A 15,448-nucleotide genomic window follows, 5' to 3' on the forward strand; every position below is an offset into this window, starting at 1 on the left:
GTGGCTCCATACTGTTGGTTTTTCTAGGATATCATGTAGCTAAACTCTTACATTTCTCATGCTTTTAAGACTGGTTTCTTTCACTTAGTAATATGCATTTAAGTTTCTCCTGTGTCTTTTATGAATTGATGGATCATTTCTTTTTGTTACTAATATTTCATTGTATGGATGTACTACAGTATGTATATCCATTCCCTACTAAAGCATGTCTTGGTTACTTCCAAATATTAGAGATGAATGGCTAAAGCTGCTATAAACATTTTTGTGCATGTTATAGTGTAGACATGAGTGTTCAACCATTTTGAGTAAATACCAAGGAGGAGGTTTTACATTGCATGGTAGGAATATGTTGAGTATTGTAAAAACTTGGCCAGATGGTCTTCCAAAAAGGCTGCACCATTTTGCATCCCCACCAGCAATAAATGAGAGTTTCTATTGCTCTACATCCTCAACAGCATTTGGTTTCATTAGTGTTCCAGATTTTGACCATTTTCATAGGAGTGCGGTGTTATCTTATTGTTGTTTTAATTTGCGTTTCTCTGAAGACATATAACATGGAATATCTTTTCATATGTTTCTTTGTCATCTGTGTGTCTTCTTTGGTGAAATGTTTGTTAAAGTCACCTTTGGACCATTTTTAAATGGATTTGTTTGTTTTCTTATTATTAAGTTTGAGTTCTTTGCATAATTTGGATAACAGTCCTTTGTCAGATGTATCTTTTGCAAATATTTTCTCCCATCTTTTGGCTTGTGTTTTTTTTCTGTTGACAGTGTCTTTTGCAGAGCAGGCATTTTTAATTTTAATAAAGTCCATCTTATGAATTTTTTTTCATGGATTGTGCCTTTGTATTTGCAAAACCTTTGAAGAACACACTTTCATCTAGATTTTCTCCTATGTTACCTTCAAGGAGTTTTGTAGCTTTGTGCTTTACAGTTATACCTGTGATCTCTTTTGAATTAATTTTTTAAAGGTGAAAAGTCTGTGTCTGGATTCACGTTTTCGCTTACAGAAGTCCATTTGTTCCAGTACCATTTGTTGAAAAGACTCTCTTTACTCTGTTGTATTGCCTTTGCTCCTTTGGCAAAGGTACATTGATTGTATTTCTCTAGATCTACTTCTGGGCTCTCTATTCTGTTTCTGTTTGTCAGTTCTTTTGCCAATATCCTGTCTTGACTGCTGTAACTTGATGGTAAGTCTTACAATCAGGTAGTGTCATTCATACAACTTCTTCATGTTCTTCTTTAATATTGTGTTGACTATTCTGTGTCTTTTGCCTCATCCCACAAAGTTTAAAATAGATTTGGTGATATCCACAAAATAATTTGCTAGAATTTTGACTGAGATTGCCTTGAATCTATGATCAAATTGGAAAAAATTGAAATCTTGACAATATTGAGTATTATTGTCCATGAACATGGAGTATCTCTCCATGTATTGATATTTAGCTTTTCTTTTATTTCATTCATCAGAGTCTTATAGTTTTTGTCAAATTGTGTTGTTGTTTTAGTCATTCAATCATGTGTGATTGTTTGTGACCTCATGGACTGTAGCCCACCAGGCTTCTCTGTCCATGGAATTCTGCAGGCAAGAATGCTGGAGTGGGTAGCTATTTCCTCCTCCAGGGGACTTCATGACCTAGGGGTTGAACCCAGGTCTTCTGCATAGCAGGTAGATTTTTAGCATCTGAGCCACTAAGGAAGCCCTTCCTCAAATAGATCTAATACATATTTTGATAGATTTATACCTGAGTATTTTTATTTTTAGGTGCTAATATAAATGGCAATAAGGAGTTCATGATCTGAGCCACAGTCACTTCCTGGTATTATTTTGCTGACTGTATAGAGTTTCTCCATCGTTGGCAGCAAAGAATATAATCAATCTGATTTTGGTGTTGGCCATCTGGTGATGTCCATGTGTAGAGTTTTCTCTTGTGTTGTTGGAAGAGGGTGTTTGCTGTGACCAGTGCGTTCTCTTGGCAAAATTCTATTAGCCTTTGACCTGCTTCATTCTGTATTCCAAAGACAAATTTGCCTGTTACTCCAGGTGTTTCTTGACTTCCTACTTTTGCATTCCAGTCCCCTATAATGAAAAGGACATCTTTTTTGGGTGTTAGTTCTAAAAGGTTTTGTAGGTCTTCATAGAACCATTCAACTTCAGCTTCTTCAGAATTACTTGTTGGGGCATAGACTTGGATTACCATGATATCCAATGGTTTGCCTTGAAATGAACAGAGATCATTCTGTCATTTTTGAGATTCATTCCAAGTACTGCATTTCAGACTCTTTTGTTGACCATGATGGCTACTCCATTTCTTCTAAGGGATTCTTGTCCACAGTAGTAGATATAATGGTCATCTGAGTTAAATTCACCCATTCCAGTCCATTTTAGTTCGTTGATTCCTAGAATGTCGATGTTCACTTTTGGAGCCCCCAAAATAAAGTCTGACACTGTTTCTACTATTTCCCCATCTATTTCCCATGAAGTGATGGGACCGGATGCCATGATCTTCGTTTTCTGAATGTTGAGCTTTAAGCCAACTTTTTTGCTCTCCTCTTTCACTTTCATCAAGAGGCTTTTTAGCTTCTAAATTTATTTTCAAGGAATTGGTCCATTTCATCTAGATGATCAAATTTATGGACATAAAGTTTCTCATACTATTCCTTTATTATCCTTTTAATGTCCATGGAATCTGTATTTATGTCCTTAATTTCATTTCAGATATTAATAAGTTGTGGCTTTTTAATCTAAACTAGTCTGGCCAAAGAATTTTCAGTTCTATTAATCTTTCGAAGAGTTAGTTGTTAGTTCATTGACTTTTCTCCATGACTTCGTATTTTCAAATTCATTGATTTCAGCTCTAAGAGGAAGGGTTTTCAAAAGTGACTTTTTGTATTAGAGTTCCTGATTTACTTGAAGTTCAAAATCAGATCACTAGGCAGGAAGTACTTTTTATTAAAAGTACTTACCTAGCTAAATATTCTCTGCCATTTGGATATCAGACTTTGGAATGCACTATTTTATAATTTAAATTTTTCTCAAAAAATATGCAAGGTATTTAACAGATGCAGTGATCTGAAAAAAAAAAAAAAAAAAAAACCTCTTACCAGTATGAAACCACTATGGGGAACATGATGTATAATTTAATTATAATAACAATGATTGTTTTGGATTTATACCACAGGCAACCTAGTAATAGTTTTAATTAATGGGTATTAATTTGCTATGTTGCAGCACTAAAATTAATGACAGACTGTTCTTGTAATGTTGCTATTTGATTTACAGTTAAAAGTGAAAATTTCAACCCTGAAGAATAATTTTACATGCAACTTTCAGGTCTAGATTTATTTGTTAAAAGGAGCCTAAAGAAGTAAAAGAAGGCTGAGTGTCGAAGAACTGATGCTTTTGAAAACTAAGATCATGGCATTCTGTCCCATCCCTTCATGGCAAATAGATGGGGAAACAATGGAAACGGTGAGAGGCTTTATTTTTTTGGGCTCCAAAATCACTGCAGATGGTGACTACAGCCATGAAATTAAAAGATGCTTACTCTTTGGCATTTTCCAGCAGTCATGTATGGATGTGAGAGTTGGACTATAAAGAAAGCTGAGTACCAAAGAATTGATGCTTTTGAACTGTGGTGTTGGAGAAGACTCTTGAGAGTCCCTTGGACTGCAAGGAGTCCAACCAGTCCATCCTAAAGGAGATCCGTCCTGGGTGTTCATTGGAAAGACTGATGTTGGAGCTGAAACTCCAGTACTTTGGCCACCTGATGTGAAGAGCTGACTCATTTGAAAAGACCCTGATGCTGGGAAAGATTGAGGGCAGGAGGAAAAGGGGATGACAGAGGATGAGATGGTTGGATGGCATCACTGACTCAATAGACATGAGTGTTAGTAAACTTTGGGAGTTGGTGATGGACAGGGAGGCCTGGCGTGCTGCAGTCCATGGGGTCACAAAGAGTAGGACATGACTGAGTGACTGAACTGAACTGATAACCAAGAGTCTTCATTAAAGAAAGGAGTGTTTATGACTTGATGAAATGATTATGATGCAAAATAGGGAGGGAAAGAATATTTATTTGTAATTGAAGGACTGATACTGAAGCTGAAGCTCCAATACTTTGGCCACCTGATGTGAAGAGCTGACTCATTAGAAAAGACCCTGATGCTGGGCAAGGTTGGAGGCAGGAGGAGAAGGGCAAGGCAGAGGATGAGATGGTTGGATGGCATCACTGACTCAATGGACATGAGTTTGAGCAAGCTCCGGGAGATGGTGAAGAACAGGGCAGTCTGGTATGCTGCAGTCCATGGGGTTGCAGAGTCAGACACAACTAAGGGACTGAACAACAAATAAGTAAAAATAAAAGTGCTCATCTTTGGACTCTGCTAATGGCTAGGCATAATACATATGCATGTGTGAATTAAATAAATCAACCAGGAACATGGTCTAATGCTCCCTTTCTGACTTTGTTCTGGCAAAGATATAAATATGTTCTACTATTAGAAAAGTGGAAGTGTTAGTTGCTCAGTTGTGTCTGACTCTTTGACCCCATGAACTGTAGCCCATCATGCTCCTCTGTCTGTGGAATTCTCCAGGCAAGAATACTGGAGTGGGTGACCATTCCCTTCTCCAGAGGATCTTCCCAGCCCGGAGATGGAACCCAGGTCTTCTGCATTGCAAGCACATTCTTTACTGTCTGAGCCACCAAGGATGCTCTGCTATTAGAATGCATAACTTATTGGAAAAAGCAAGAAATTAGAGATCACCTCTGCTGTCCTCCACCCTATTTCCTACCAGAGTGGGCACTGAGGGTCATGAAATTAAACAACTAGATCTAGTATAGTTATGCAAGCTCATGGCATGCAGAAAGTTGCCAAAGGTAGACCCACATGGGGGTAGCTGCAGATATGAACAGACTGGGACCTGCTGCTGCACATATTTTTGGGAGCAAGTGAGGGTGGTGGCAGATGACTGGAGCTGAAAATTATGCAAGGGTCGCTAGAGTGTCCTGCATGCCAGTCTTATAAGCTTAGAATGTCCTGTAGATTCCAAGGGTTCATCAACTCCTTTGCACTGTGTAGCTGAGGGTTAGAAATTGGCCAGTGCCCCCAGAACAGTTGGCTAAATTCAGAACTGGAGTCCAAAGTAGTGAAGACATGGATTTGGAATCTGCATGAAAATGGAACCCCAGTTATGTGGATTAAGCACACCACACTGTCCTTTTCATTCCAGGGAGTATGCCTGGTTATTACAAAGTTGTTATTATTATGAGTGGTTATTACAAAGAGAAATAAACTTACTTTAGCCTATTTAACTGTAATATTATCTATTTTCACTTGTTAATTCTTATTAGTTTATTACTTGTACTCACTTCTTTTTCCTGCCTAGGTGGTAAATAGTTGTACTTATCAGTTGTTTTGCTATCTCAGTTGTTAAAAACAATTATTTAAGAATAATTCTTGTGGCTTTGAAGCATTTCAGGATTCATCCTTATTGGGGGATAGAAACAGTATTTATCAGAATATTGATAAGAATGATATTCTGTGGAAATCAAATATTTTTTAATAATTCCAGAAAAAAATTAAATTGGGTCTTTACAATTTTGTCTCCAGGAATTATAGCATAAAATATAGACATTTCAGATAGAAAACAATAGGGAGATTTTGGGTGGCATCTGAGCCTTCACGTTGCTTGAATATTATTTACTTAGAAACACAGTGAATGCATGGAAAGCATATGCAGAGTTGCTCTTCTATGTAATGGGACATGGTCATGTTTTTTGATCATGTGCATTCTCAGATTTGACTGTGTGAAACTGAATTGGAACAATTAGGGTTGTAAAGAAAGCTATTATTTTACAATTGTTTCTCAAAAACAAACATTGTATCACAAAAGTGATAACATCTCACTCTTTTTAAAAAAGACTAAGATTCATATGGCTTCTTTTGAAGAAATAATAAAAAATGAAAATATGACTTGGAACTCTGAATGCTGCCTTATATATCTCTCTATGGAGAAAATATGCTTATAGACTATTTTGAAGAAGTTTATTTGATGACTTGTGTTACCATACTGAAAGTAATAAAAACAAATACTTCAGTCCTCAGAGAAACTCTATAGTTGTATGATTTCCTTTTGTCCATTTGTATTACTCAGTTGTGTAACGTCCTCATTGTACAGATGATATAACTGAAGATTAGGGAAGGCCACTGACATCCCAATAGTAGGCAGCTTGGTAAATGCCAAACCCACACCCCGTCTGGCTCCAGAATCCACACTTGGTCCTCGTTAAGTTTACAATTCAGTAAGGAGAGGTCCCAAAATGGTGAGGTGAGAAAGATGTGCCTAAGTGGGGAGCATCTGGCCAGACTTAGAAAGAAAGCTGTGCTGGGGTGAGGTGGAAGCTGGGAAAGGAGCAGGCTTGCCAAGTTAAGCAGTTGATGGCAATAATCCTCACTTACCCTCAAACAGCTTTGTGACTTTGAGGAGGTTACTTAGATCCCAGGAACCCCTTTATTTAAAGGAGGAAATGATGCAGGCTCCATCTGCTCCACAGGCTGTCACCCCTGAGAAAGTGTCGTGTTAACATTTGAGTTAGAACAGCTGACTATGGATTGTGGATGATCCCCATCTTCTGGAATTTTCTGAAAAATGTCCCAGTAATGATAAAGTCCCAGTAATATCTTAACAGCTTTGTACCTATAATGCACACACTCACTATGGGAGATTCTTTGCTCTTCTTTGTGCCATGGATTCTGGCACTTTGCTGAAGCTGTGACGGCTTTTCAGAGCAATGCTTGTAAAGGCATAAAATGTATACATCTGGTTACAGAGTAAATAGTTATATTGAGATACTGATATCAATATATTAGAAATTATAATATGTCTTAATTATTAAGCATTAAATAACAAGATCTAGTGGTGATTTTAATAAATACTGTTATTTTGAAGTAAGGAGGACCACAAACAATATTTCTAGGTATCCGTAACTTATGTTGGTAACAAATGAATAGCACTACTGAACAGTCTCTTTGGTCTACATTTGTGATTGAAGAATATGCTAGAATTTAGCTAGAGGTTAGTGAAAATTAAGATGTAATATTTTCTTTTCATCTTAACAAACCTGCTAAATCATATCTGTACTGCATGTTCTTAAGAATCCTTGAACTGTGTGGTTCAGTGTTTCAAATTCTATGAAAAACCCTCCTGGGCTTTTGATTGAACCTCTAATGAATCTTCAGTTCAAACTAGGGAAAACTGATACCTTAGATATACTGTCTTCCTATTTGCGATCATTGTAGTCTGAGCTTATGTTCAGTTCAGTGCAGTTCAGTTGCTCAGTCATGTCCAACTCTTTGTGACTGCATGAATTGCAGCACGCCAGGCCTCCCTGTTCATCACCAACTCCCAGAGTTCACTCAGACTCACGTCCATCAAGTCCGTGATGCCATCCAGCCATCTCATCCTCTGTCTCCCCCTTCTCCTCCTGCCCCCAATCCCGCCCAGCATCAGAATCTTTTCAAATGAGTCAACTCTTCGCATGAGGTGGCCAAAGTACTGGAGTTTCAGCTTTAGCGTCAGTCCTTCCAAAGAACACCCAGGACTGATCTCCTTTAGAATGGACTGGTTGGATCTCCTTGCAGTCCAAGGGACTCTCAAGAGTCTTCTCCAACACCACAGTTCAAAAGCATCAATTCTTTGGGGCTCAGCCTTCTTCACAGTCCAACTCTCACATCCATACATGACCACAGGAAAAACCATAGCCTTGACTAGATGGACCTTAGTTGGCAAAGTAATGTCTTTGCTTTTGAATATACTATCTAGGTTGGTCATAACTTTTCTTCCAAGAAGTAAGCGTCTTTTAATTTCATGGCTGCAGTCACCATCTGCAGTGATTTTGGAGCCCCAAAAAATGAAGTCTGACACTGTTTCCACTGTTTCCCCGTCTATTTGCCATGAAGTGATGGGACCCGATGCCATGATCTTCGTTTTCTGAATGTTGAGCTTTAAGCCAACTTTTTCACTCTCCTCTTTCACTTTCATCAAGAGGCTTTTTAGCTCCTCTTCACTTTCTGCCATAAGGGTGGTGTCATCTGCATATCTGAGGTTATTGATATTTCTCCCGGCAATCTTGATTCCAGCTTGTGCTTCTGCCAGCCCAGCGTTTCTCATGATGTACTCTGCATATAAGTTAAATAAGCAGGGTGACAATATACAGCCTTGATGTACTCCTTTTCCTATTTGGAACCAGTCTGTTGTTCCATGTCCAGTTCTAACTGTTGCTTCCTGACCTGCATACAAATTTCTCAAGGGGCAGGTCAGGTGGTCTGGTATTCCCATCTCTTGAAGAATTTTCCAGAGTTTGTTGTGGTGCACACAGTCAAAGGCTTTGGCATAGTCAATAAAGCAGATGTAGATTTTTTTTGGAAGTCTTTTGCTTTTTCGATGATCCAGCAGATGGCAATTTCATCTCTGGTTCCTCTAACTTTTCTAAAGCAAGCTTGAATATCTTAAAGTTCACCATTCTTGTACTGTTGAAGCCTGTCTTAGAGAATTTTAAGCATTACTTTACTAACGTGTAAGATGAGTGCACTTGTGCAGTAGTTTGAGCATTTTTTGGTATTGCCTTTCTTTGGGATTGAAATGAAAATTGACCTTTTCCAATCCTGTGGCCACTGCTGAGTTTTCTAAATTTGCTGGCATATTGAGTACAGGGCTTTCACAGTATCATCTTTCAGGATTTTAAATAGCTCAACTGGAATTCCATCACCTCCACCAGCTTTGTTTGTAGTGATGCTTTCTAAGGTCCGCTTGACTTCACATTCCAGGATGTCTGGCTCTAGATGAATGATCACACCATCGTGATTCTCTGGCTCATGAAGATCTTTTTTGTACAGTTCTGTGTATTCTTGCCACCTCTTCTTAATATCATCTGTTTCTGTTAGGTCCATACTATTTCTGTGCTTTATTGAGCCCATCTTTGCCTGAAATATCCCCTTGGTATCTCTACTTTTCTTGAAAAGATCTCTTGTTTTTCCCATTCTGTTGCTTTCCTCTATTTCTTTGCATTGATCACTGAGGAAGACTTTCTTTTCTCTCCTTGTTATTCTTTGAAACTCTGCATTCAAATGGGTATATCTTTCCTTTTCTCCTTTGCTTTTGGCTTCTCTTCACAGCTATTTGTAAGGCTTCCTCAGACAGCCATTTTGCTTTTTTGCATTTGTTTTTCTTGGGGATCATCTTCATCCCTGTCTCCTGTACAATGTCATGAACCTCCATCCATAGTTCATTAGGCACTCTGTCTATTTAGATCTAGTTCCTTAAATCTATTTCTCAATTCCATTGTATAATCATAAGGGATTTTGTTTAGGTCATACCTGAATGGTCTAGTGGTTTTCCCTACTTTCTTCAATTTAAGTCTGAATTTGGCAATAAGGGGTTCATGATCTGAGCCACAGTCAGCTAACTGATGTTTTTGCTAATGGTATAGAGCTTCTCCATCTTTGGCTGCAAAGAATATAATCAATCTGATTTCAGTGTTGACCATCTGGTTTTGTCCATGTGTAGAGTCTTCTCTTGTGTTGTTGGAAGAGGGTGTTTGCTACTTTATTTTATGGCATCTTACTGTTATCTAATCTCTTCAGGTTATTTACATACCTTGAATCTGCATGGTGAAAATACTATATAATGATGTAATACATACATTATCTTTCCAACTTCATGCTTAGTGACATCACATTGATAGCCTTGAATTGACCACAGTATAAGTATTTACACCAGTGTTTTTGTTGTCTAGTTGCTCAGTCGTATCTGACTCTTTAATGACTCCATGGATTGTAACTCCTCTGTCCATGGGATCTGCCAGGTCAGAATACTGAGTGGGTTGCCGTTTCCTCCTCTGGGGGTTCTTCCTGACCGAGAGATTGAACCCAAGTCTCTTGCTTGGCACAAGGAGCAATATACACCATGGGGAAGTGACAAATGCTACCACTCAGCCCAATGTTAAACATTTACTAATAAACTTCTAATGTTTGCTATAGGCTCTAATGCTTTCCTAGCCTGTTGATTAAAGGAAAGGAAATTAAGGATGAAAAAGATGGGGAGTGGGAGAGGAATGAGAAGGAAATGAAAGTAAAAGGGAAGGAAGAAGACAGGAAGAGAAGACAGAAAAGCTTCAATCAGTGTGTTAACCAGAATGTGGTGTTTTTCCCCCCAGATAACTGTGATGCTCCTCTGGCGTCCTCCTTGCCCCGGGCTTCCTTCACCAGTTCCTCAGAGCTGTCTAGTAGCCATGGCCCTGGTTTTGCAAGTCTTAATCGCAGGGATGGTGAGTCTGAAACTGTTTGCTTGTTCATCTACATTTTTAGTTTTAGAACAGGTTATAGAAGGGTGACTAAGCAAGTGTGCTGGTCAGGAATAACTAAAACAACACACGAAGAGCCAGGGTCACAGCCACTGGGGAAAACTGAATAGGCCACTGCATATGTCTGTGAGATGTGAAGCTGCCATAGGATGTGATGGGAAAATGACTTCATCCCAGGACTTGGCCTGAGGAGACCAGGTGAAGACTGCCACTGAAAATAAAGATCCCCTTCCTATTAGTGGGAAAGGAGTTAGTGACTTATTTTTTGGAAAGATACTCATCCACTTTTGCTACTTGAATGTTGTTGAGTAAATTACTTTTTCTGTTGCACAAAGATTAATTCAGTGGTTTAAATACATGAATACATACATGCAAAGCTCAAATGTTTTGATATGTTTTTTAAGAGATATAGATTTTTTTAAATGAAAGATTTATTCAGAAAGTAAAAGTTAAAATTAACTGTCTCATGTAAAAACACTGCTGTAAACTCTGGAGATACTACTAGGAGATTGACTGTGTTTCTCCCTCTTTGACATTTTCTAAGATTAGTGTTTAAGTCTAGCTTGAATTTACTGTGTCCTTAAGAAACAAATTTCAAAACCTAGTAACTGTTGGGCAGGGAAAAGTAAGAAAACAGGTGAAGAAACTCATTGAACTCATGGTGGAAAGGCATGTCTGTTAATTGCTCACCTTTATGATCTTTGCCCAGGAAAAGGGATTTTTATGGGCAGATATTTACTCCTCAAAGCATCATCCATAATCTAGATTTCAATGAGATCAATTAAATTATCAAATTACCCATTTTTGGTCTGACAGTTAGTCTAATATCAGCTTATCATATAAACTTTCCAGTGGTTGCCCTAAAATTGTAAAACCTAAATAAGCCATATTTAATTAGTTTAAAGAAGCTCAAGAGGCTTGTGTGTTGTGTTTCAAATTTGCATATGTCAAATTGTTTTATGATTCAGGACTCTACTACTGTCAGTATGGTAGCACTGGAAAGTTTATAACATTAGAAGGGAAAACCCTGAAGTTTAAGATGAACTTATTTCTATTATATTTAATTAAAAAATTAATAACTCAGAGTATGATAAGCCATCATTTTAAAATGCTAAGTACAAAGCTTATCTTCTAAATTTAAACTACTCTCTTTGCAAATTTAAATTAATTAAATTTAAATTAATTAAAGAGAGTGGCAATCAGCTAATGAGGTTTTTTTTTAATGGTTGCTGCTATTCTGATTGCATATAGTGTAGATTTCGCTAAATATTTCTAGATCCTACCACCTGATTTCAGACCCATTTCTAAAGCATGCTTTAGGTAGCACAATTTATCAATATTCCTTCTAAAGGATTCTTTATGTGTGTTTTCTGTTAAAAGTCAGCATCTTGGTGTCTTTTTTTGGCATTTCCTTTGCCTTGGTGAATGCTGGAGAACATATTAGTTCACTTTGGATTGCTGTGAGGTAAAATATGGATAGTATAAAATGTGGATGAGCAGAATGAGCATAATGATGAAGATGATTCTTCATATATAGTAGTTTTAGCTTTAAAAAAATATTTTGTGTATCATATAGCAATGAAAATCATGTTGGACTCCCTGATATATGGTTAAAATTCCCTTGGTCTATGTTATGATATTCGCAGGTTTTAAAGAAGGTGGCCTGTCTTACATTCCTAGTTTCTTATTTTGCCCAGAAGTCACTGAACTTCTAGAATGTTCATTAGAATTAGAAATGCCTCCAATATTACAGCTTCCGCCAAGAGCTTTATACATAATAGCCTATCACTTCATCTACCTGATATATAAAAGTGATAAGAGAATAATCTATGTATAACATTTGATTGTGTGAGTGTGCATGTATCTATCTATAAATTTGACCCCCTGTATAAACCAAAGTCAAAAAATTCAAAATTGAAAGTATCTGATGATTTTAAAGTACATTAGTGATTCAACACATAACAATACTTATTTATTAGAATTTATTGCACATTTAATGTTTTTCATTTTATATATTTTTTGCTTTTACATTTTATTTATGTATTTATTTTGTTTTCTATAAATTTATGAAAAGGAGTAAACTATTTCTTAGAGAAGACTTTTCAATAAATAGAAAAAAGAGGTCTGTGAAGGATATTGAGAGGGATGAGCAGAGAAGTCAGGGTAGATCCACGTGTTTCCAGGGACAGGCAGAACCCAAGCAGAGAGTCCAATCATATTGGCTGCTTTTGTTTCCATTAATATTAAGTTGATATTTCCTAGAATTATGTTACCAAATATTTCTCATAAAAATAAGATTGCTGAAATCTGTATATTCTAAATAAGAATGTTGTAATATGACTTCATTTTTTTCATCTAAAAAATCTCCTAAGGAAACTTTATCCAGTTTGTCTAAGTTTTTCCAGACGAAAGTTAAAAAAACAAAACCCAAACCAAAGACTATCTTAGGGTAAACCATGCTGGACTTTCATTCTGTATCTTGCATATAAAAATAGCCTTTTGTTTTTACAATTATTGTTACTCCTCAGACCGGCTCTGTAGCATTTCAGATTCCAACATCGTTGTGTACTCTTTAATCACGTGATCTGTAAACACAGGTGTGATAGTGAAATGTGTGGTTCTGACCAGAAGCTAATTGAAGTTGATTAGAAGGAAGTATTGGAGAAGGCAATGGCAACCCACTCCAGTACTCTTGCCTGGAAAATCCCATGGATGGAGGAGCCTGGTAGGCTGCAGTCCATGGGGTCACGAGGAGTCGGACACAACTGAGCAACTTCACTTTCACTTTTCACTTTCTTGCACTGGAGAAGGAAATGACAACCCACTCCAGTGTTCTTGCCTGGAGAATCCCAGGGACAGCGGAGCCTGGTGGGTTGCCGTCTATGCGGTCGCACAGAGTCGGACACGACTGAAGAGACTTAGCGGCAGCAGCAGCAGAAGGAAGTATACACACATTTGGGCTTCCCTGGTGGCTCAGCTGATAAAGAATCCACCTACAATGCAGGAGATCCCAATTCAATTCCTGAATTGGAAAGATTCCCCTGGAGAAGGGGATAGGCTACCCACTCGAGTATTCTTGGGCTTCCCTGGTGGCTCAGATGGTAAAGAATCTGCCTGCAATGCAGGAGACCTGGGTTTGATCCCTGGGTTGGGAAGATTCCCCTAGAGGAGGGCATAGCAACCTATTCCAGCATTCTTGTTGCAGAAGGGGGACTCCTTCCAGAGCCCGAAAGTGGGCTCTTGTCTAACACTCAGAATTAAATTGTCCAAAGAGACACATGTGCTGATTGATAAAGCTAGGAGATTTTATTGGGAAGGGGTGCCCATGTAGAGAGCAGTAGGGTAAGGGAACCCAGGAGAACTGCTGTCACATGGCTTGCAGCCTCGGGTTTTATGGTGATGGGATTAGTTTCTAGGTTGTCTTTGGCCAGTCATTCTGATTCAGAGTCCTTCAGGGTGGCACACTCATTGCTCAGCCGAGATGGATGCCAGTAAGAAGGATTCTGGGAGGTGTCACCTTTTGACCTTTCCCAAAGTCTTCCTGTTGGTGGTGGCTTATTAGTTCTGTGTTCCTTACCAGGACCTTCTGTTGTAAAATAACTTATGCAAATGTTTACTATGGTGTCTGGCCAGGATGGACAGTTTCAGTCAGTGTGCTTCCCCTATCATTCTTGGCTGGAGAATCCCCATGGACAGAAGACTGGCAGGCTATAGTCCATGAGGTCCCAAAGAGTTGGACACAACTGAATGACTAAGCACAGCAGCATACATATATTTTGTTTGAGGCCGATAGCTCAATTTCTCTGTATACTGGTGCTGAATTGAATCTAAGAGGCAGAGTGAAAGGCTGTTGTTGAACCACACAAAGATACTGGGATTCTTGGCTTCCTGAGGAGAAGAATTCAATCTGGGGTCAGAGATGAGGCTTGATGGCTCAGAGCTTTTGTGTAATAAGGTTTTATTAAAGTATAAAGGAGATAGAGAAATCTTCTGACATAGATATCAGAAGGGGGTGGAAAGAGTACCTGCTTGCTAGTGTTAGCAATGGAGTTATATACTCTCCAGTGAATCCAAAGAATGTCTGGAGGTCATAAAGACCTCACCACACCTACTCCTATAATTTACATTTTAAGATAACAGGATTCAGTTTAGTTCAGTTCATTTGCTCAGTCGTGTCCGACTCTTTGCGACCCCATGAATCGCAGCACGCCAGGCCTCCCTGTTCATCACCATCTCCCGGAGTTCACTCAGACTCATGACCATCGAGTCCATGATGCCATCCAGCCATCTCATCCTTGGTCGTCCCCTTCTCCTCCTGCCCCCAATCCCTCCTAGCATCAGAGTCTTTTCCAAAGAGTCAACTCTTCGCGTGAGGTGGCCAAAGTACTGGAGTTTCAGCTTCAGCATCATTCCTTCCAAAGAAATTCCAGGGTTGATCTCCTTCAGAATGGACTGGTTGGATCTCCTTGCAGTCCAAGGGATTCTCAAGAGTCTTCTCCAACACCACAGTTCAAAAGCATCAATTCTTCGGCACTCAGCCTTCTTCACAGTCCAACTCTCACATCCATACATGACCACTGGAAAAAACAGCCTTGACTAGACGGACCTTAGTCGGCAATGTAATGTCTCTGCTTTTGAATATACTATCTAGGTTGGTCATAACTTTTCTTCCAAGGAGTAAATGTCTTTTAATTTCATGGCTGCAATCACCATCTGCAGTGATTTTGGAGCCCCCCAAAATAAAGTCTGACACTGTTTCCACTGTTTCCCCATCCATTTCCCATGAAATGATGGGACTGGATGCCGTTATCTTCATTTTCTGAATGTTGAGTTTTAAGCCAACTTTTTCGCTCTGCTCTTTCACTTTCATCAAGAGGCTCTTTAGTTCCTCTTCTCTTTCTGCCATAAGGGTGGTGTCATCTGCATATCTGAGGTTATTGATATTTCTCCTGGCAATCTTGATTCCAGCTTGTGTTTCTTCCAGTCCAGCATTTCTCATGATGTACTCTGCATATAAGTTAAATAAGCAGGGTGACAATATACAGCCTTGATGGACTCATTTTCCTGTTTGGAACCAGTCTGTT

At 38.7% G+C, this 15,448-nt stretch overlaps 1 protein-coding gene across 1 annotated transcript in view; it reads left to right on the forward strand.

Moving 5' to 3' along the window:
- LOC120862929 (contactin-associated protein-like 3) overlaps positions 1–15,448 on the forward strand; it is a 232,277-nt gene that overhangs the window by 26,624 nt on the left and 190,205 nt on the right. The window contains exon 2 of the mRNA XM_040239100.1: positions 10,218–10,328. Within this exon, the coding sequence (XP_040095034.1) occupies positions 10,218–10,328 (111 nt within the window). The remainder of the gene's footprint in view (positions 1–10,217; positions 10,329–15,448) is intronic.

The sequence above is a fragment of the Oryx dammah genome, unplaced genomic scaffold (genome assembly GCF_014754425.2).
Source record: "Oryx dammah isolate SB20612 unplaced genomic scaffold, SCBI_Odam_1.1 HiC_scaffold_1, whole genome shotgun sequence".
Taxonomy (NCBI): Eukaryota; Metazoa; Chordata; class Mammalia; order Artiodactyla; family Bovidae; genus Oryx; species Oryx dammah.